The sequence below is a fragment of the Ailuropoda melanoleuca genome, chromosome 7 (genome assembly GCF_002007445.2).
Source record: "Ailuropoda melanoleuca isolate Jingjing chromosome 7, ASM200744v2, whole genome shotgun sequence".
In the NCBI taxonomy this organism is placed as follows: Eukaryota; Metazoa; Chordata; class Mammalia; order Carnivora; family Ursidae; genus Ailuropoda; species Ailuropoda melanoleuca.
Genome location: NC_048224.1, coordinates 37,835,009 through 37,858,706, shown reverse-complemented (window position 1 = coordinate 37,858,706; position 23,698 = coordinate 37,835,009). Strand labels below are relative to the sequence as shown.

The 23,698-nt window shown below is 44.6% G+C and overlaps 1 protein-coding gene across 1 annotated transcript in view; it reads right to left on the bottom strand.

Moving 5' to 3' along the window:
- Positions 1 to 23,698, bottom strand: part of LOC117802999 — a 319,752-nt gene that overhangs the window by 60,885 nt on the left and 235,169 nt on the right. The window contains exon 4 of the mRNA XM_034664243.1: positions 18,834 to 18,879. Coding sequence (XP_034520134.1) covers positions 18,834 to 18,879 — 46 coding nt within the window. The remainder of the gene's footprint in view (positions 1 to 18,833; positions 18,880 to 23,698) is intronic.

The window sequence follows — 23,698 nt, the reverse complement described above, 5'->3', positions numbered from 1 at the left end:
TTTCAAATATGCACCACAATATTACTGACTGTAATTATCATGCTGCACATTACATCCCCATGACTTATTTATTTCACAACTAGAAGTCTGTACCTCTTGCCCCCCCCAACGCCCTTCATCCACTCCCCAACCACCACCCCCAGCAATCACCACTCTGTGTTTTGTTCCATTTGTCCATTTGTTTGGTTTTTTAGGTTCTACATACAAGTACCCTTATATGATATCTGTCTTATTTGACTTAGCATTATATCCTCAAGGTCCACCCATGTTGCAAATGGCAAGATCTCATTCTTTTTAAGGCCGAGTAGTATTCCATTGTGTATATACCACATCTTCATCCATTCATTCATCGGTGGACACTTAGGTTGTTTCAATATCTTGGTTATTGTAAATAGTGCAGCAATGATCATGGAGGTGCATATGTCTTTTTGAATTAATATTTCAGATAAAAACCCAGAAGTAGGATTGCTGGATCATATGATGGGGTTCTATTTTTAATTTTTTTAGGAACCTCCATATTGTTTTCCACCATGGCTGCTCAAGTCCACATTCCCACCAATGGTGCGTGAGAGTTCCCTTTTCTCCACATCCTCACCAACATTTGTTATTTCTTGCTTTTTGATAACAGCCATTCTAACAGGTGTGATGTGATATATCATCGTGGCGTTGATTAGCACCCACCTGATGATTAGTGATGTTAGTGATCTTTTCATGTGCCCGTTAGCCCACCCATACGTCTTCTCTGGAAAAAATGTCTATTGAGATCCTCTGCCCACTTTTTAATCAGATTGTGTGGGGGTTTTTTTGTTTGTTTGTTTTTTTGCTGTTGAGTTGTTTTAATTCTTTATATATTTTGGATAGTAACTCTTTATTGGATATATGATTTGCAGATATTTTCTCCCATTCAGTACGTTGTCTTTTCATGTTGTTGATGGTTTCTTTGCTGTGCAGAAGCCTTTTAGTTTGATGTAGTCCCACCTGTTGATTATGCTTTTGGTCCCTTTGCTTTTGGAATCAGAGCCAAAAAATCATCACCAAGATCAATATCAAGGAGCTTACCACCTATGTTTTCTTCTAGGAGTTTTATGGTTTCAGGACTTATTTTGAGTTAATTTCTGTGTATGGTGTAAGACAGTCATCTATTTTCATTCTTTTGCAAGTGGCTGTCCAGTTCTCCCAACACCATATATGAAGAAGACTATCCTCTTTCCAAAAAAAACCCTGAAAAACATCCAGTTGGCTGACAGACACACGAAGATCTTCAACATCACTCATCATCAGGGAAACACAAATCGACAAATCGAAACCACAATGAGATACTATCTCACACCTGTTAGGATGGCCACAATTAACACCACAAGAAACAACAGGTGTTGGAGAGGATGTGGAGAAAGGGGAACTCTCTTACAGTATTGGTGGGAATGCAAGCTGGTGCAGCCACTCTGGGAAACAGTATGGAGGTTCCTCAAAAAGTCAAAAATAGAACTACCCTATGATCTAGCAATTACACTACTAGGTATTTACCCAAAGGATAAAAAAATACAGACTCGAAGGGTTACATGAACCCCAATGTTTAGAGCAGCACTATCAACAATAGCCAAACTATGGAGAGCCCAAATGTTTATTCCCTGATGAATGGATAAAGAAGATGGGGTGTGTACACACACACACACACACACACACACACACACACACAGAGAGAGAGAGAGGAATATTATGCAGCCATCAACAAGAATGAAATCTTGCCATTTGCAATGATGTGGATGGAACTAGAGGGTATTACGCTAAGTGAAATAAGTCAATCAGAGAAAGATAATTATCATATGATCTCACTCATATGTGGAATTTAAGAAACAAAACAGAGGATCATAGGGGAAAGAAGGGGAAAAGAAAAAAAGGAGAGAGGGAAATAAGCCATAACAGATTCTTGACAATAGAGAACAAACTGAGGGTTGCTGTAGGGAGGTGGTGATGGCTGGGCTAGATGGGCGATAGGTATTAAGGAGGGCATTTGTTATGGTGAGCACTGGGTATCATATGTAAGTGAGGAATCACTGAATTCTACTCCGGAAACAAATATCGCACTGTATGTTAGCTACCTAAAATTTAAAAAAAATAATAATAATTTTTTAAAAATAGCATTGTTTAGGGGCGCCTGGGTGGCACAGCGGTTAAGCGTCTGCCTTCGGCTCAGGGCGTGATCCCAGTGTTCTGGGATCGAGCCCCCACATCAGGCTCCTCCGCTATGAGCCTGCTTCTTCCTCTCCCACTCCCCCTGCTTGTGTTCCCTCTCTCGCTGGCTGTCTCTATCTCTGTAGAATAAATAAAAAAAAATCTTTAAAAAAAAAAAGCATTGTTTACAAAGGGGGGAAAAAGAAGTGAGGCTGTTTTTCTGTTGTTTGAATGACTTAATGTCTTAAAGTGAAGCTGTATTCATGTATTACTTATAATTAAAAAAAAGAAAGTAATCTTACTTTAAAAAGTAAATAACTTCTGTCATTTTCACTGGTCTTGATAAATACCAGCAGATTAAAATCAGTTGAGGTTTTTTTTATTGTATGATACATGTTCAATTTTTGTGGCTATGTTCCACATGTTTTTGAAAATGTTTTCTCATTGTTGAGGGCAGGGGGTCTATATATTATAGTAAATAAAACCTATCAATTTTATTCTTCAAGAAAAAAAGGAGACTGGCCTTTCCCCGTTGTAGATTTTTGCCTCTTTTGTCTTAATTGACCACATATGCATGGGTTTATTTCTTGGCTCTCTGCTGTGTTCCATTGATCTACATGTCTGTTTTATGCCAATATCATACTGTTTTGAGTACAACAGCTTTGTAATATAATTTGAAATCAGTGCCTCCAGCCTTGTTCCTCTTTCTCCAGATTGCTTTGGCTATTCCACATCTTTTGTAATTCCATACAAATTTTAGGATTGTTTGTTCTAGTTCTGTAAAAAATGCCATTGGGATTTTGATAGGGATTGTGCTGGATCTATGAATTGCTTTGGGTGATATGGACATTTTAACAATATTAATTCTTCTAATCCATTGGCATGAAATTTCTATTTATTTGTGTCTTCTTCAATTTTTTTTTAATCAATGTCTTATAGTTTTCAGTATAAAGGTCTTTCACTTTCTTGGTTAGATTTTATTTCTAGGTATTTTAATTTTTTTGATGCAATTGCAAATGGTATTGTTTTCTAAATTTCTCTTTCTCGTAGTTCATTGTTAGTGTATAGAAATCCAACAGATTTTTGTATGTTGATTTTGTACCCTGTAACATTATTGAATTCTTTTATTAGTTCTAACAGTTTTGGTGACGTCTCTGTTTTCTATATATAAAATCATGTCATCCACAAATACCTTTCCAATTTGGATGCCTTTTATTTCTTTTTCTTGCCTACTTTCTCTGGGTAAAGCTTCCAATACTATGTTGAAGAAAAATGGCAAGAGTGGGCATCCTTGTCTTGCTTTTGATTTTAGAGGAAACATTTTCAGCTTTTCATCGTTGAGTATGATGTTAGCTGTGGGCTTGTCATATCTGGCCTTTTATTATGTTGAGGTACATTCCCTCTATACCCACTTTGTTGAGAATTTTTAACATAAATGGCTGTTGAATTTTGTCACATGCTTTTTTAACATCTAATGAAATGATCTTATAATTTTTACCCTTTGTTTTATTAATGTGGTATATCAAGCTGATTGATTTATGGATGTTGAACCACCTTGGTATCCCTGGAATAAATTCCACATGATGATGGTGTATGATCCTTGTAATATATTGTTGAATTGTGACTGTCTAGGCAGCCTGATTTATTCTTGGTAGGTCCTAGTTGTTAATGGTATGTACAGACCTGTCAGTGTTCCAAAGGGGAGAATCTCAATCGGCACCTAGTTTCAGGATGCCTGGAAGCCAGATCCTCAGGCAGCAGCTTTTAAAGTATGCAAGTAGGGGCACCTGGGTGGCTCAGTTGGTTAAGCATCTGCCTTAGGCTCAGGTCACGATCCTGGGGTCCCGGGATCGAGTCCTATGTCACGCTGGGCTCCCGGCTCAGCGGGGAGTCTGCTTCTCCCTCTCCCTCTGCTCCTCTCTTTCCCTCTCTCTCAAATAACCAATTAAAAAAAAAACTTTAAAAATAAAAATAGAAAAAAATAAAGCATGCAAATATATACAGCCCTGTAGGACCCCAGTTGTAAACCCTGCCGGTCTCCAGACCAGGTGATCCGGAGGTGTCCCCTGGGTGACAGTTGCAAAAATCAGGGCTTCAGACGAGTCTGTAAGCTCCTCTCTGAGAAGTACCAGTGAGCTGCCGTGAGGCCCAGGAAGAGCACAAAGATGGCGCCCGCCCCCCCCCCAGCCTACCCTCTCTGAGAGTCCTTCTGTAGCTTCTGTGTGTGTGGCAAACCTGAAGTCTGCCCCTCACGCTGAAGCTCCAGACAAGCTTTCACCACAAGACTGGGGGTGTTTCAATCTGCTGTCTGTGTAGTGCCCTGGGGATGTTGGCCTGTTAAGAACTGTCTCTCTAATTGTTACAGTTCTGTGGAACTAGGAATGTAAGCCCCCCTGGCCACCAGAGTTGGGTGATCAAGGAGCATTCCACATATGGAATGCGTGCCCCCACCAGCTGTCATAGGCCACAAGACAGTACAGGGCTGGGGTGCACCCACCAGCTTTCATGGGGGCAGCTGACCCTTCTGAACAAGGAAGCAAAGAGAGCAGAAAGGAAACACTTGTCGATTCAGAGAGGCCAGCGTGGACTCTGCTACCATAGGCCACCAGCAGCTTTAACTGACGATCACTTTATCTGCATTGAAGGCAGTAACCCTCTGGGTTCCAGGAGGTAACTAGCCCTCCATGAAGTGCTAACAAATGACAGGGATGCTGGTCAGAAGCCACTGTTCACTGGCTTCCTGCTTGGACTCAGGGAGTGTGGTAGGTGTGTTCTCGGACTCTCATTTTGACACTTTACCCTCAAAATCCCCAGACAGAGCAGAAGGAGGGTTCTGGCAATTTCTGAGGAGAAAGAAAAATGACCTGGAGAATTACCAATGGTTTTCCTCTATCTTCTCAGTCCCTGTCACTAGAAAAAAAAATGGTTTTAAATGTAATGATTTATTTTTAGATGGGCCAAACTATTACCTCTAAGATCAGGGTTTCTGGCTTTCAAAAGGAAACGACATGCAGTTGGCTTAGATAGCAAGGATATAACGAGAAAATTCTACAGTTGCAGCGAGCTCTTCAGTGAATATAAGCCTGTCATCATGGTAGCCTGGAAGACACTACAAGCGTGTCTGAGATGCTTTATTGGACTAGGCTGCCAACAACAAGACAACAGTTACTTCTTTAAGGTAAAAGATACCTAGAGCTTTAATGGCAGACACAACCACAGAAGATATGCTATCTGGAGCAGGAGACAGAGAAATTCTTCTAGAAGGGGTCAGAAAATAAATATTTCAGGCTTTGCAGGCCACATGGTCTCTGTTGGAACTTCTCAACTGTGTTGTCATAGCATGAAGTTTGCCCTAGACAACACATAAATGAATGGGAATGGCCGTGTTCTGATAAAACTTTGTGTGTACGTTGAAATCTGAACTTGACATAATTTTCACATGTCATGAAACATTCCTTAAAAGATTGTTTTCCCTTCTTTTATAAATGTAACAGCCACATACGGCTCACAGGCCTTATAAACCCAAGCTGCAGGCCAGATTTGGCCTGTGGGCTATTGTTTGCTGACCCTTGGCCTGGACAGAAAATTGGAATTTCCATTTTTAATTCTGTAGCTTCAATATAAAATTGATTTTCCTTCTTGTCTCCCTGTGACTCTGAAATCACACTAGTAAAATTGATAAACAAAAAAAAAAACCAAACAAACAAGACAAATAAATCAACCATCACAGTGCTCTCAACCGAAATTCCCAGGCTGGGAATCATCTGGTTGTGGCCATCGCGTGACTCATTCACGACACACCACAAGGCCGCATCTTGCTCAATGCAGTATAAGATATATGGCTTGCTGAAGGCTAGCATTCCAGTGGTATTTTTAAACTCACTCAGTGTGAGCGATCTCCTTGTTTAGACTTTGCAGTTTGATATTATTCAAAGGTTGGGCTAAGGGAGGGGGGTGGAGGGAGGCTGGGAAATGTACCAATTACTGAAATTCAGTTGTTCTCCTTCCAACACACATTAGGCCATTTCTTACTCTCCAGAAAAGATAGGTCAGGTGGATTTCTTGAAAACATATTAATGTATTGATGAGGCACTCTTATCCTTCCAATACGTGCCCTATCTCCCTACAAAATCCTATTACTATTTAAAACCAAGGAGTATCTTCACACTCACAACGGAAGAGTGAAACACAGCCCCAGAAAAAGTGGGTTCTGAAATCGGTGCTGAATGCAACATGTATGTGAAGGTGATGGGCTTGTCAGATAAAATACAGATTGCCCAGTTAAATCTGAATTTCAGATAAGCAAATAATTTTTTAGTATAAAAGTGTGTCCCATGCAATAACGGGGCATCCTATATTTTTAGCTGCTAAATGTGATAACCCTGGGAGGGGATAGGGAGAAAAGAGGCCAGCCTGAAGCAGAAGGTAATTATTGGGGGAAAATTGGAATTTCTTATAGGTCTAGGAGGGGTGCTTGTTATGAAATAGTTACCCACCAGAGACTCTGGAACCCCAGTTTCCCATTCTGGTTAAAGTCAGGGTGCAAGGTGAGAGGCAAGCAGAGTGATTTGCATGCCAATGTCTGAAGGAGTTTAAAACCAGTGCTTCTTGGAGAAGTACTGGAGGCTGACAGAACTGTCCACATCCTGATTGTGCCGGTGGTTACACAAATCTACACATGTGTTAAAATTTGGAGAACTAGGGGCACCTGAATGGCTCAGTCAGTTAAGCATCTGACTCTTGATTTCTGCTCAGATCAAGATCTCAGGGTTGGGGCACCTGAGTGGCTCAGTCGTTAAGCATCTGCCTTCGGCCCAGGGCCTGATCCCGGGGTCCTGGGATGGAGCCCCGCATCGGGCTCCCTGCTCCCCTGAGAAGCCTGCTTCTTCCTCTCCCACTCCCGCTGCTTGTGTCCCCTCTCTCGCTGGCTGTCTCTCTCTCTCTGTCAAATAAATAAATAAATAATCTTTTAAAATAATAGATCTCAGGGTCATGAGATCAGGCTCCGTGTTGGGTGTGCAGCCTGCTTAAAATTCTATCCTCTTCCTCTACCCCTCCCCCCCTCAAAAAAAATTCAGAGACGTATACATCAAAAAAGTCACATGTGCTCTGTCCATTTTCTTTTACAGAGGGCTTTCAGTTGTTATGTCTTACAGAGAATTCACAAGTTCATCCAGCAAGCTGCATAAGGAACTGATTCAGGTAGCAGTCCTGACTCTAACCTGAGACTACGGTTCTCTTACAGGGTCCCCATCCCCGAGGGTCCTCGAAGGGTTTCTGAAAGGCCCACCCACCAATCTGCCCAACATGCCTAAACGTATCTATATCTCACTTAGCTTCAAGCTGTAACACTACTACCCCGTCACCTCCTCATACTCCTGGCAATTAAAGAGAATATGCTGTGAAAGGCAGCAGTGGAAAACTGGTGGCCCAGGGTGGGGGCTAGCGGGGGGATTGGGATGGGAAATGAATCCAGCCCACACTGTGTTAAAATCTCATTATGTTTGGTTTGGCCCACACAGTGTTTAAATCGTTGTGAACATTTAAACATCAACAGACTTCCTTCAAAAGCTGGATTTCCAGGTTCTCTTGAAAAAAGCAGAAGATCCTGGGCATGTGTTCCCACAAAGTACCAATCTACTAGGGTTGAGTGCTGCCTGCCCCTGAGGAGCCCGCCCTCTCTGGGTCACCACAATCCCAAGAGCTCAGCCATTTGTCAACCTGGCATCCACACACATCTGGGTTTTTAATACCAGGCATTCAGCTGGGTGTCTGGCACATGGGAAGCTCTCAGGAACTGGGAGACCCCTCCTCTCTCCTCCTAAAAAAAGCAATAGGATGAAGTTGCCATATTTTATTTGTTTTTAGAGCCCTGGGGTGCCCAGTCTCCCTACAGGGGAGATGTTCCACACCTGCCCCTCCACAGCTAAGCCAGTCTACTTCCAGCTTTTCTCTGTGGACCCAGGCTTAGCGGAGACAGAGAGCTGGAATCATCCAGAGGCAGTAGCAGCTGACGTGTCCAGACAGAGATGATGGTGGAAGGTGGGGGGATAGCTGAGAAATTGGAATTACTTTCCCCTTTACCTCCTCTTCTCTGTGCTGTCAGAGTGAGTACTTTCTCTGTCTTCTCCCCTCTCAGATCCAATACTAATCAGGTATCTATCATTCTCACTCCAGGGTGAATAAGGATGGGGGTAATCAGGCTACTAGAGTTTTACTTCTAGTAGTTGGTGGCATTAGAAAGTGTATCATAGCCTCCAGGCCCCACCCTGCCTTTTGACTCATCCCCACCAGACTTATCCCACCAATTGTTAAATTCCCTTCAGTTTCCATTGCAGGTTTTATTGACGAACAGCACTACGTGTTGAACACATATGCTCAGACTTTACTGTTCAAGAACACAGCTGCCTGTATAGCACCTGGTAAAGAAAAATGGGGCCCTCAGGGGCTGGCCTCATCACTATCTCACAGGGTGTTTGTGTTTGCCTGGATGAGCAGTATTTCCTTCCAGGGTCACTCTTGTTAGCTTCAAGCTTTTCGGATTTCTTTTAACCCATCATTGTTTCCCAGCTTCAGTGAAGCATGAAGGACAAGTAAGAATTATATATATTTACGTGTACATGATGTTTTGATATACATATATACTGTGAAATGATTATCACGATCAACATAATTCATACATCCATCACCTCACATTTGTGTGTGTGTGTGTGTGTGATAACACACGAGATCTACTCTCTTAGCACATTTCCAGTATACAACACATTATTATTAACCTTGGTCATCATGCTATACATTATTTCTTCTGATCTTTCTCATCTTCTAACTTAAAGTTGTATGCTTGCTTAATTTCCTCCCTTTGCCCCCACCTCCCAGCCCTTAGTAAAAGCCATTCTACTCTGTGTTAATGTTAAGTCTGACTTTTTTTTTTAGATTTCACGTATAAGTGAGACCACACAGTATTTATCTTTCTACATCTGGCTTATTTTGTGTAGCATAATGCCTTTATGTTCCATCCATGTTGTCACAAATGGCAGAACTTCCTTCTTTTTTAAGGCGGAATAAATGTCATTATAACATATACCACATTTTCTTTATGCATTCATCTGACAGTGGACACTTAGATTTTTCCATGTCTTGGCCATCGTAAATAATGCTGCAGTGAATATAGAAGTGCAGATATATCCTCAAAGTGGTGATTTTATGGCCTCTGGATCTACACCCAAGAGTTGCAGTTGGATTGCTGGACCACATGGCAGGACTATTTTTAATTTCTTGAGCAACCGCTCTACTCTTTCTGCTTTACAGATCTTACCTGCCTCACAGTCAAGGAAACTTTCACACCACTTCCCACCCCATTAGAGGTGACAGGTATTCTCAGCCCAAGTTGACAAATCGGGCCATGGAAACTCAGTGTTTGAGACCTTCCAGAAGCCCCAGAGAAGGCTCTATGCCTCTCAGCCAAGAGGCCCCTCTCCTGGATCCCAGCCTCTCCTCTGTCTCACGTCACAGATGGGACACGCATACTCTCAGAGCTGCCCAAATCCTGGAGCCCTGTGTGCTATTCACTGACCTCAAAGTTGTCACCGTTTTTTGCTCAAACTCAGAGAAAGAAGATCCCCTGCTTACCACCAAAGGGGTTAAGTTTTCAAGCATATGTTTTTCTCTTAAGAATAACATTTTTTTATAACCCTCAAAGTTTTAAGTTTCAGCTCTGAATTTAAAAATAAAGTGAATACTCAGATGACTGGTTATAATTTAGAAGAAGAGGAGGGGAATCCCACCCACCTAGAATAGTAAGTAAACCAGTATAATTCAGCAAAAAGTAAGGCAGGTTTTACAAACGCCCTGAGGACATTTGGTAGGGCATAGACTGCTAAGAGCCTAGTAGCCCGCAGGGTAATGAACTCGGCTGCGGGGCGGGGGCGGGGGTGGTGGTGGTGATGATGATGGGCAGAAAGATGCCTCCTGAGGTCTGGCCCACAGCCTTTTCATCTGCAAGTAGGGCTTTTATCTTGGGACGCATATGGCTGTTCTTTCTCCTTCCCTCTTATGCAAGGGAAAGGTCCTGGGTTCCCTGTTCCCATCTTCTGGCTAAGTTCATGTAATGCAACAGCATTGATACTAGGGTCCAAGACTAACCCCAAAGCATTTTTGATATATGTTCAAGCATCATGTTAATAGCTATAGGTTGTCTTTCTCTGTCTCTCTCTCTCTCTCTGTCGTGAATGTAATAATCTCCTTCTAAAGATTTTAATCCCACAAGAAACGAAGGGAAAAAACTGACATAAGAATTAACCAAGGGCACATGTAGCTCCAATACACGCTACCCCACTCAAACCTCTGCTTCTGCTGGCATTTCCTGTCAGAAATAGGTCTCAGCTGTGCCGTATTCTCCCAAACCCACAGCACTCGTGCGCGAACATTCCTCTGCAAAGTACCCCGCACTGGGCAGCCATCACCCACAACCCGTCCATGTTCTCTTGGGCCTTGTCCTGTACAGTGTGGCCTCTGTGCGTTGTGTTTTAGGACAGAGAAGAGTCTGGGTGAGGCTGAACCCTTCTGCACATGAAGGGTTGGTTCAGACAATGGATGCTACGAGTAAGGGTAAGGGAAGCTTGTACGACATCTTCGCGAGAATAAACTCCTGTCTGATAAGCCAGTGACAAGCTACGCCTGTGCGCACACAGACTGGCTTCGGAGAATCATTAACCATCATCGAGTCAATGAGTCTCAGTCGCGGCTCACCCTGGCATCCGACTAGAGCTGCCCATGTGAGAAGCAGCTGCATCACGAATCAGGCGTGGGGGCTGAAAGCACTGCCACCAGGCTTGACCGTCCGATCTGCTATGGGACCTCTCCATCTACAGCGCTGTGATAGGCACCCTGCACCTCTCAGAGGCCTCCCACTGTACGGTTGCATATCTCCCCTACTGCATGACCTCTTGTCTCCCTGAGGTGCCCACTACATGAATTTTGTGGCCCATCGTTTTCATCAGCCAATCCCAAGCATACCCTTCCCACAGGTGACTTCAAGTGACCAACCGACAGAAATTTCACTATATTTAAATCAATGAAAACAACTACCTAAACAGAGACCTCTTCTTGATCAGCCTCGTGATGTGAGAGGAGCATGCTACATCACTTCCAAACTGAGCTTTGTTTAGGCTCCCACCAATCAACACTGAATTTGGTCTTTTAATCTACTTGAAGATATCCACACCACACAAACTCCTGGACATGTCACAATGGGCATATGGCGCTGATCAAGACCCAGGCCACCATTTTCCTTTACCATTAATCTTCTATCCCTTTGCCAGGGGTTCTCCACTTGGGTTCCCCAGAACAGCGGCTGCAGCTGGGGACGGCATCTCCTGGGAACTTGGTAGAAATGCAAGCTCTCAGGCCCCACCCCAGACCAACGGAATCAAACACACTGCAAGTGCAGCCCAGCAACCTGTGTTTTAAGGAGCTCTTGGGTGATCCAAACACATTAAAGTTTGAGAATCACCGTCCTACACCTTACCTGGCAAAATGTCCGTGCCAACGGCAGTTGCTGCTGTTACTCGAAGTCCTAAGTCCAGCTGGGTCTCCCTAGGTTGTTTATTATGTAAGACTAGTAATAAATTGAAATCATATAAACACCCTGGGTGATTTATGTGAGAGGCTTGGATTTGTATACCTTGTTCCTAAAGGTTCTTCTAGAACAGGAATTTCCCATCTCAAGGTACTGATTGTCTAAAATTTTTCTGTTAATTTTGAGAGAGCAGTCACCCACCAAGATGTGAATATTCTGGGTTACAGTAATGTCCGTGATTACCAAGAGCTCACTTAATATCAAAAGATACAGCAAATGCTCAGTTTTTCCAACAATCCAAACATTTGGACACCAAACTCACAAAGCCCTGGTGAAACTACACCCTGATTTTGTAACATTAGGAAACACCTGGGGGTGCTGGATGTACGACTTCACAGCATCCTTACGAAACCCAAATAAGTCCATGCATAAGAAAAGCACGTTGTAAAGTTCAAAGCTCTACGTGCATCTGGAGGTCACAAAAGGTTGACCTGCTGACCCAAAGGAATTTTGTTGTGTCCACAAATTTTTTTAAAGTTTTGAAACTAGTTCTTTCTTAAATGGGAGACCTCACATTTTTAAAAAGCAGATTTCTTACTTCTCTAGAAGATAAGTGGATGTAACAACATAGAGCTCACATTCTCACATGGCATAAATTCACTGATCCTAACTGAGTTAAGAAGTGGCGTCTGCTCTCCAGATCCTCACTGCTGTCCCCTCAGCCTGTGTCTCTCCTCAATGTTACACATTGGCTCCTGGAGCCTTTAAATTTGCAACTCCTATCCACTGTAAACAATCCTTTTCACTGTTATTATTAGTATCCTCCCGCGCTGGAAATGTTCAGTAGTTACTCTGTTCATCTGAAATTTCCCAGTTTGGCAAAAATGTTGAAGTTAACAGAATTCATCTTCCATTCTTTCTGTCCATTTTCTGTTTAAAGATCCATGAGTTACGATTCGTTGATTCACTTATAACTAGAGAACTTAGGCTGAGCTCTTTCTGAGTCCTTGTTTTGAGTATGTCCCATGAAATTTCTCAAATAACCTTCACAACAATTCCATGAGGTAGGTATTATCATTATCTCCATCTTACTGATAAGGAAAACGAGGGACAGTGAGGTCATACAGATGCTAAGAGAAAAGCCAGGACTTGAGCCAAGGCTTTCGGACCCCAAGAAGCCTTGCTTGTAACTCGCCAGACCGTGCGAGGCACTACCAGCCCGGGGGACCACTGTCTCCGTGCATCAGTGCCCATTTGCTGTCTCCATCAATGTCACACATGATGACGGATGTCACACCACATAATGATTATTGTCAAGCTAGTTGAATGTTGAACAACATTCCTGAAAGGAATCAGTGATGCAATGCAGGTAATTCAAAGGACCAACAGCAGGGGTCCCAAAAGTGCTGGGCAGCCCAGAAGAAATACAGAAGCACCAGTACTGAGCCCTGGTCTCCCTTAAATATTGACAAATCATAACCCACAAGCCCCCTTTCTAGGCCTTTTTTCGATGACTTTTTTTAAAAAATATTTTATTTATTTATTCGACAGAGATAGAGACAGCCAGCGAGAGAAGGAACACAAGCAGGGGGAGTGGGAGAGGAAGGAGCAGGCTCACAGCAGAAGAGCCTGATGTGGGGCTCGATCCCATAACGCCGGGATCACGCCCTGAGCCGAAGGCAGACGCTTAACAACTGAGCCACCCAGGCGTCCCTATGATGACTTTTTAATGATGACTCTACTCTTTCTCAAGGCCCTTGCCAGAGCAGCTGCTCTTTGTCCCAAGAGGCTAAAGCCTGAAATACTCAGAGGTCCAAACAAGTGGCCAGAGAGGTACATATGACCCTTGCATGTCTTTGTGTAAGGCCGGCCTTGGCACTCTCAGATTCGGCAATGACGCTAAATGAGCCCAAGGTGGCACCTATCTTCTGGGTGGCCCTGCAGACTCAGCTGGGGTGAACACTTGCTTAGCACCAATATCCCGAGCAAACTATCATTTAGGCCTTAACAGGAAATTTGAGGAGCAGGGTATCACCCACATCTCTGAGATGGAGGACGATAACAATGAGTGGCCAGGATCTTCAGTTCTTTATTCCTTTGCCAGCTACTTGCCAATGACACAGGTTCACAAGGGACATGTATGGGGATGGTCCCTGCAAGAATCAGTTGGTTTTGGTTTTGGTTTTTTACTGTAGGGTTTGGGGTTTGGGTCTCTAAATCCTCTGAGGGGTCCCTGACTGGGGTAGTTGGACTGGGCTGGATCATGTGTAAACTGCAGCCAGGACTTTCGCCCAGGCTCTGCAGAGCAACCTAAGTGGCCTGGATCAAACGCAGGCTGATTGGCACCCCGGTCCCTCGTCCCATACTCTAACCCCATGGTATTCGAGGCCTGATCATCCCAAGGCAAGAAGAGGCATTGAGACGTGAATCCAAGGAAATGCCAAAAGCGTTTCTCTGCAGGTACACACTGACCAGCCTAAGCCACCCACCTACATCCAGGCCTTCTCGGGACAGAGAATGGGATCAGGTGGGAGCCACAGACCCACTAACTGTGTGAGAGTTTCAAGAGGGAGGGGAGCCCAAAGTGAGCTCCCCTAAAAGGCAGATTTCATGGAGGCACATCCAGGGCCCACATACCCACAAGCTCATCCCTCTCCTCCTGACCCCAGGACTCTCGCTCAGGAGGGTCCTGGTGGCAGCGCCCACCCTCATCAGGGTACCCCCTCCAAGCTAGATGTGCCACTAACACAAGGGATGGGGAGTCAGGAGAGACTGGACTTCATACAACTCTTCCCCATCTCACTGTGTGAGCTTGAACATCTCTGTCTCTTCAGTTGGAAAGTGAAGATAATGCCCCACACAGCTCAGAATTAAGGTCACCTACCCAGGCATCTCTACATGTAAACCGGCATACAGATGCAAAAGAGCATTTTTATCATTCCACGGAGTGGGTTCTTATTAATGACGAAATTCTCTAAAAAAGCATCTGTAGGTTGGGTTGGACTTCCATATTTGTGACCATGCTCATGCTGGTCCCTGGTGGAGGCCGACGCCTTGTCCACATGGCCCTGAGGGCTTTTGCACATGCTGACCTCTGCCACATGTACTAATCTTCCCACATACCCAAGGAAGACCGCCTTCCTCTCGGATGTGCAGACGTAACAACATCCTCTCCCAAAGCTGATTTCCATTGAGACACTGTAGCTTCTTTCCCAAGGGAGTGTTACTCATTCAGTTAGAAAGTACATCAGATATTTCCATGCACGGAAACCCAGCTTGGAAGAGTCTCAAGAGGACGTGGGCCTCCTGGTTTGTCTTGGCCTTTCCCAGCGCTACTGAATCAGCCTGCGTCTCCCTTGTTGGCTGGCACTGAGGCTGTTGGAACCACCTGAGCAGTGTGCTCATAGGAAAAGCAGAAGATTGCCGCCATCTTGGGAGTAGCAATTCAGGGCAGTAGTCAATATAAGGGCTCCAGTGCCCTGGAGCGTGGGTTCAAATCCTGGCTCTGACACTCTCTGTTAATGTTGGGCTCTTTACCTATAAAATGTGGATCATACAGTAGTTCCTGCTTCATCAATTTAGTAGTATCAAATGACGTCAGTTGTGTTAAAATGCATTTTTGTCTTATTACCAATTGTGTGCCTTTACCTACTGACTGTACTTCTTCATGCTTTTGGTTTTTCCTTTCTCATATTAACTGTTCCAAATAGTAATAATCAAACTAACGATAAACAAATAAATGTCTTCTGCTAATTAGGAAGGTTATTACGTTATATGTAATTTTACCCAGTCTTCGGGACTTGCTCCGGTGCCTCCTCTCTGGGGAATGTTCCACAACTCCTTGACGTTGTGAGGTTGGTTTACCTGTTCCACGTGAGTGCTCATTTGCATAAGTACTCCTGGCACTGTACAATAATTGTTTCTCTGTGTTTCTCCTTTAGATTATTAAAAACTTACGGTTAAAAAAAAAGCAGATCACAGGGTGCCTTGCTGAATAGATAATGTTCAATAGATGGCAATTGTATTATTTTTCCCTGGAATTATTATTCACATTCATTCTGCTACAGAAGCGTTTTGCCATCTCCTGAAATTACCACTTTGGGAATGTCCCTACAGGTGGAAAGAGTGCCTGGGAGTACAGAAAGTTGTCAAAGATGGACTTGCTCTTCTTCTGGCAAAGGACAGGACAAGATCTATCTTTCTCATTGATCAGGCTCTGGATTCAAGAGGAAGATTCAATTAAAGTACCAGTTTTTGAGTATTTCATTCCCTTGGGGGTAAAAAAAAAAAAAAGAAAAGAAAAAATCCCAGATGACCATGTGACAAATGGGTCACAGGACATCTGTCCTTTCAGGACATGAGTATGAAACCGGTAGTATCTTCCCTCTGATGGCTGACACTTGGGGACACTGACTTTTTGGTGTCAATAGTATGTTCAGAGGAGGCATGCTGTGAGTACCTGCTGAATGAATGGATGGGTGAATCTCAGGTGACAGACAGCTCTCTACCTGTGTCTGAAGCAGCTAGAGGAACTGATGCTGGACACAGCCTGGCCTTTAGTCAGAGTTAAAGGGAAAAATGGAAAAGGCTGTTCAGACTCTGTGCCTCAGAGATGTTGCCTCTAAGACTCACGGCACAAAGCAGCACCGTAGACAGGAATCGGGGGTTCGGGAGCTCTGCCCCAATACCATCTAATGACAACCGCATGCCAGCTAGTTCACCTGTATCACAGCTAAACCTTACAAGGAGCCCATGAGGTAGAATGCATGAGCTCACTGTTCGGAAGAAGAAACAGCAGCCTAGACGAAAGACTGCCCGAGACCCCACAGACTAGAAGCCTTGTCTCTCTGCCCTGCCTCTTAGAGAGGAGCCCAAGTTGGTGAAGAGGTAAGGACTTGTCCTCTTCCTCTTTCACATTTCCAGACATACTGCAGGAGTGCTAGGCTCTGGAGGCAGGTTGGGGGCTCCTTCCTGATGGTCCCCTGAGAGTTCTAGGAAGGTCCCCTAAGAATTCTAGAGAGAGGCCTGGTTTGCCAAATTTGAAGAGTGTGTACTAGGCCATAACATAGCATAGAACTATTTTTGATATGGTCGCAAGACCTGCTGACCTCTCATTTCTTAAGTCTCTCTCTCTTTCTCTCTCTCACCCCCCCCCACACACACCCTGTTAGTGTATCAGAACCACCAACAACACGTATGTTAACCGAGGCTGATATGTTCATGAAAATCATCAACAGCTTCCCAGGTCCAGGACAAACTCAATTCCACAACCGAACAGGCACAGTATTTGTGTTTAGACTTATCATACGCTCAAGAGAATTCCAAAAGACCGGCTCAATCTTTCTTGAAAATCCACTTGGCCCCTGCTGGGATTACCCAGGCCCATTTGGAAAGGGGTGGCCCCAGTGTTAGCTGCTACTGGCTCCCCGTTCAGAGAGCGAGTCCTTTCATAAGGCTCAGCTGTCCCTCAGGCATCCAGTTAAACTGCTCATGCAAAGGCAGAAAATGTGACAACTGTTGGAAACCTTCACGCAGTCTATGGAAGCAACTGAACGTTCTCTGGAGCAGCCACTTCAGGGACGGTTAAAGCAGCCTATTATTCAGTTTGTATAAAACACCCAGCAGCTACATGGCACCAGTAACTGAATATCTCCATTCTTATCAAGTTCATGACACACTGGCCACACCGCCTGGTCACTAGCTTTAGAAACAACCATAAACAACTTCATTAACCATCAAAATACACATGCATAGAGGGAAAGGGAAAAGAGAAAAAACAAAAAAAGCCAGCTTTCCTGAGTTCTGAAGAACCAAGTTCAAAGATTGCCCAACAGGCAAAAAAACAAAAACAAAAAAAAAAACCCATAGCATTTCAACACTGCCAACAAATGTCCCTCTCACTTCAGGGGCCAAGTCTCCAAGGCATTTAAAATTTGAAGACGTTGGTAAAAAGGGTCTCAGTGCCCTGGAAACCATATCAAATGATTCTTTTAAAAAGAAGGGCCTGTATGCGTTTTCCTTAGGAAAAATCTGTCCAAAGGATTTTGAAAACACTTTAATATACTTTGCTTCCAAAACATTACACACTATTTCTCCAACAAATTTATATGCGTTTCCAGAGAATTCCTGGACAAAAAAAAAAAATGTACTTAGGTAGAAGAACGTCTAGAGATTCTTTTATGCCAACATGTGAACAGACCTTCTCTTTTAATTGTTATTATTTCATACAGCAGCAGTAATCATTCCCTCATCTGCAAAGGAAATATATAATCCAGCTGCGGTGGCTCCAGTAAAAATACCACATCTGTGGATCATTGGTAACACTGTGGCAAGATTGCTCAAATCTACACAGTCCCAGAAAGTTCTCTTTTTTACTCAAGATGCACAAGGGTACACTTTTCTGAAAGTGCATGAAAACTTTGCCAAAACTGGTTGCTCCCTTGTATGTTGAAAATAGGTTTCAGATTGCCCACCCCCAGAAGAAGGATGCTCTCTTGGAATATTATGCCCAGGACTCAGTTGTTGTAAGAAGTCCCCAGACCCCTCCAGGCTGAAGGCTTGTGCCAATGTCCTTGTCATTATCAAAGAGAACAGGGAAACCGAACACCCTGGGTTTCGGTGAGATGGTGCTACCGCGTGGCTGGCAGTGGAGCTGGACTGCTGGTTTCCCACTTAGGAGACCGAACAGCTTCCCCAGGAAGGGTGGCAGCCACCGTTCTGGTCGCTGTTCTCTCGCTTCTCCAGTGTATGCAGTCAGAGTAGGACAGATCACTGGGTGATAATATTCCAGGAATCACCCCACCCCCACCCTCATGCGTCTGGTCTTTTCCCAAAGCCCAGTAGCAAGCATCTTATTTCTAAGCCAATCTTCCACATTCAAATCCCCAGCCCAAAGCGCGCCCTGGGGGTTTCTATCCACAGACGTTATAAAAGAAAAAGCAGCGTAGCAGAGCCCTGACAGACTTTTATCCCCCAAACACATGCCCTGCGGCTACTGTGCTGGAATGTCGGTGGCCCCAAGACACTCGGGGTCCCCTTCCACCCCAGACAATAGAGCAAGAAAATAAAATGAAAGTGGACTTACTGCTATGGCTTGCAGCCTTTCCTTGTGCAACTCCGCCTCTGCCATCCTGGAGAAGGACACACAGGGAGGGGAAGAAAGAAAAACAAAAACACACGCTGTAGTCACCCAAGGAAATGGATGGGCACCCCGGGGGGCTGCGCAAGAAGCCCTGGGGGACAGCCGAGGGGCGGCGGGGGATCCGCTCGGGGTGGCGGGCAGAGCTGTGCGCTCGGCTGGCTCGCCCCGGCTCAGCCTCCGGCCCCCGCCCACCCGGCCGCCTGGATGCGCCCCAGCGCCGCCGCTAACTGCAGCTCCGGGCCGCGGCCGGCCGCGCCAGTCGGGGACGTGGGCCACGGGCAGCCGCCGGGAGGGCGCGCCCGCCCTGCGCTGGTCCCCCGCCCTGACGTCTCCGCGCCTCGCTCCGCCCCTGGGGTGTGGGGGACCTGCGGCCACCGCCCCCCGTGGCTCTAGGCGGGCTGGAGACGCCGGGCTACCGCCGCGGGGAGGTGGGGTCCCCAAGGTGCCGACGAGGAGCGCGCGTGCGGGTAGGCACCTGGGGCGCGGGCGCACAGCGAGCGGCTAGGGCGCACGGCCGGCTCCGGGGTGGACGCGCGCTCTCTGGAGTCCGAGCAGGGCAAGGTGGCGCCAGTGCCAGCCAGCAGAGGGGCCTCTGGCAGAAAGCGGGCCCCAAGCACGTGCTGTGACGTGCGGGCTGTGGCCACCGAGTGCTCTGGCCGCCTTCTGGCGCATGCCAGATGCTTGGGCTCCACGTGGGGTCATTTCCAGTAGGGAAGGGCTGCCTCGCCCACATGCCTTAGATGGCAGGGTCCTCAAAGATCAAGTGGGCCAAGGGCAGGGTACAGCTCAACACAGGCCACCTCTCTGTGAGGCCAAATTGGCTTAGAGAGACAGCAGAGAGTTTGTAGTCTCTGGCGCTGGTCTAGGTGGGGCTTGGCAAATCAGCTGTGAAAACGCGAGCAACTTGCCTACCCACTCTGAACCTCAGTTTCCTCATCTGAAAAATGGAGTGCCGTCAGTGATTAATGAGATAAAATATATAAAGGTGCTTTGTCAAGGGCAATCTGTTCTTATCATTATCCTGTGACATTCTGGGCTGAAACTCTTCGAGAGTCTTTATTTCTCTACACAGTCTCTGAAAGGAAAAGTAGGATCGGGTCACTAAAATGCTTCACCTATGCCTTTAAACAGTACTAGAGTGCACCTTTTGTGACCGGCCCTGGGCTGAATGTAAGAGATGGCCAAGACCAAGTACAAAAGGAAATAAATGCTAAATACAAACAAAATACCTCTTAACATTCAGGAGGGACCTGCTAGAATTCCAAACATTCATAAGTAATCTTTCCTCCATAAAATGAAATAATAAACATTGAAAAAACAAACAAACACCTGACCTCTTTGGACCCTTGAAGATCCTATAAACACAGGACTTGAAAGACATTTTAAAAGAAGGTCGAACTTCCCCAAATCACCTCTTTCCTGGGCAAATTCTTGCAATTTAACTAAATTGCTTTTTCAACTTTGCACAGAGGTTTTACCTGTCACTTGATGAGCAATTACTACCCTGCCCGAACACTGAAGTAGTTACCAAAACAGTTTTACTGATTGATTGTTTTCTCTTCCTTTTCATAAGGGGTGCAGGTGGAGCTATTTGTGTCATAAATCCAAGCCAATGCCAGATTCAACATCCCACTCCAGTGTATCCAGAACTCCTACTTTCTGGCTAAGATCTATCACTTTCTTCAAACACTTCATTTTCTCTTCACTTCCAGCACCAGCTCCCGCAGGTCAAGTTCTTTGCAGGGTGTTTGCTCACAAACAAACCGAGCTGTTATTGCTTTAGCAGAGTGACTGTGTACCCAACAACAGGAAAGAATAACAAGATGAGAAAAGTGAGACCCGTGAGGTTGAGAGCCTCAGCCAGAGTCATAAAGCTGAGATTTAAACTCAGGTCAGACTCTGCAAGCCCATGCTCTTCACCACTCAGCACCAGGCTCAGCCAGTGATACAGAGGTGGGTCAGGTCCCTGTAATAAGCAAGTAATGAACAGGAAATGGTCCTCCCTTGCCCCAGCGACATGGATATTAAAAAGGAATAGAGTAGCACAACGATGTAAATGGACTTAATGTCACTGAACTGTACACTTAAAAGTTATTTAAATGGTAAGTTTTATGCCATGTATATTTTACCACAAAAAAAACTTTTTTGAAAGGAGTCATGGAATGGGAGAAGATATTTGCAAATGTCTTATCAGATAAAGGGCTAGTATCCAAAATCTGTAAAGAACTTGTCAAACGCAACACCCAAAGAACAAATAATCCAATCAAGAAATGGGCAGAAGTCATGAACAGACATTTCTCCAAAGAAGACATACAAATGGCCAACAGACACATGAAAAAATGCTCAACATCACATGGCATCGGGGAAATACAAATCAAAATCACAATGAGATACCAACCCACAACAGTCAGAATGGCTAAAATTAACAACTCAGAAAACAACAGATGTTGGCGAGGATGCAGAGAAAGGGAGCCCTCTGACACTGTTGGTGGGAATGCAAGCTGGTGCAGCCACTCTGGAAAACAGTATGGAGGTTCCTCAAAAAGTTGAAAATAGAGCTACTCTATGACCCGCAATTGCACTACTGGGTATCTACCCCAAAGATACAAATGTAGCAATCCAAAAGGCCACCTGCACCCCAATGTTTATAGCAGCAATGTCCACAATAGCCAAACTATGGAAAGAGCCCAGATGTCTATAGACAGATGAATGGATGTGGTAAATATATACAGTGGACTATATATACCACAAAGAAGATGTGGTACATATATACAATAGAATATTATTCAGCCATAAAAAATGAAGTCTTGCCATTTGCAATGTAACGGATAAAACTAGAGGGTATTAGGCTAAGCAAAATAAATCAATCAGAGAAAGACAATTATCATATGATCTCACTCATACATGGAATTTAAGAAACAAAACAGAGGATCATAAGGGAAGGGAGGAAAAAATAAAACAAGATGAAATCAGAGAGGGAGACAAACCATAAGAGACTCTTAATCATAGGAAACAAACTGAGGGTTGCTTCAGGGGAGGGGGATGGAGGGATGGGGTAACTGAGTGATGGACATTAAGGAGGGCATGTGATGTAATGAGCACTGGGTATTATATAAGACTGATGAATCACTGAACTTTACCTCTGAAACTAATAATACACTATATGTTAATTAATTGAATTTAGATTTTAAAAAAGATAAAAAGAAAGGAGTCATGGAAGGGAGATGGGGTGGGAGAAGAGCCTGGGCACCCATTGGAAATGATCAATTGGAAAACTGAATCACAGCACAGAAGAATCAGGACTGGGGACACTCATCTGGGTGTCATCTATTTTGAGGTTACAGCTAAAGACATGAGAAGGGCCAGATTGGGAAAACAGAACAAGAAGGAGAGAAAGCCCAGCAAAGGAGTCTAAGAAAGTATCATCTGAGAAGTAGAAGGAAAAATCAGGAGGGATGTTTGTATCAAATGCCACAACAGTAGGAAAGGGTTTTCAAAAGTGTCAGGTGCTTCTGAGAGATCAAGAAGGATACAGACTAAGAAGGAAGCCAGGAGTGACAATGGGAGAGCAGTGTGTGTATGGAAAGTCAGCCTGGAAGTGATTACAGGGAGTTGAGAATGAATGAAAAGTGGAGGGAAAGCATTTATGAGTATAGACCACTCCTTTCAGATCTTTAGATGTGAAAGATGAAGGTAGTTGGAGGAATGGGAAGGTGGTTTATGAGAAGCAGGGTCAAGCTGAAGAATTGTTAGGTCAGATAAGACCTGAAATGTTTCTGGAATGAAGAGAATTTTGACATCAGGACAGTGAGGCCAAAGACAGAGTCAAAAGGGAAGATAAGTACTAAGTCTCAGATTAGACCATGAGCACTGGTGGCCAGTTTAGCCTTGGAAAGAAGGAGAAATTAAGCAAGGCAGGAGGATGGAATGGGTAGAGACAAGAAGAAATTTTGAGTTGAAGGAGAGAAAAGTTAAGCGAGTATGCATCAGGTAGCCTCGTTTTCCCACCTAAGGATCATTGGTTGAGACTGATGGGGCGGGGGTGAGGGACTTCAAAAAAAATAGAAATGGTTTGTAAAGAGGCTGTGGAAAATGGCAAAAATTAAGACATGGTTCCCACCCAGAAGTCTGCATCAAAATTTCCTGGAGCACATTTCCCTGAACACATACAGAAATAAATTCCTATGGGATGAGTAGGGGTTAGGGATGGGTGTAGAACCACTGTACTGTGTTTACTAGGAATAAACAAAAGACTCACGACCAATTGTGTGTACTTCCTCAGTGGTTTTTAACCACCTGAGTCCCATGATAAACAGTGGTTGTGTGTTTAGTCAGTGTTGAGGATTGCCTGTCAAAGCAGATATGGCAAAAATTCAAAGGAGAGAAGAGATTCAGAACGCTGAACCCTGGGGCTTCGTCCAGGTGGAGGTGTAGCAGACTATCTCATATTTTTTGGTTGCCCAATTTGTGAACCCCTTTCCATCTTTGGGGAATTCCCACATTACAAACCATAGTCAAGCCACCTCTTATCACGGAAGCTGGGAAATGCCAGACGCTTGCTTCCCCAGATTCCCCTAGAAGCTACAATATGGCGTGCAATCTGGGCTCAGTCAGGCACGAGCACCTGCCAAGGATCTTGAAGACACGGCATCCAGAAATTCTTTCAGGCGGGTAGCTCACCTTTGGTCCTGCCCATTGTCCAAGCCTCCTTCTCTAGCCTTCTCAGCTATTCTGTGAATGAATACACTTTCTGCTCACTTTTCTGCTCCTATCAACTAGAATCAATTTCTGTTGCTTGTGAACAAGAA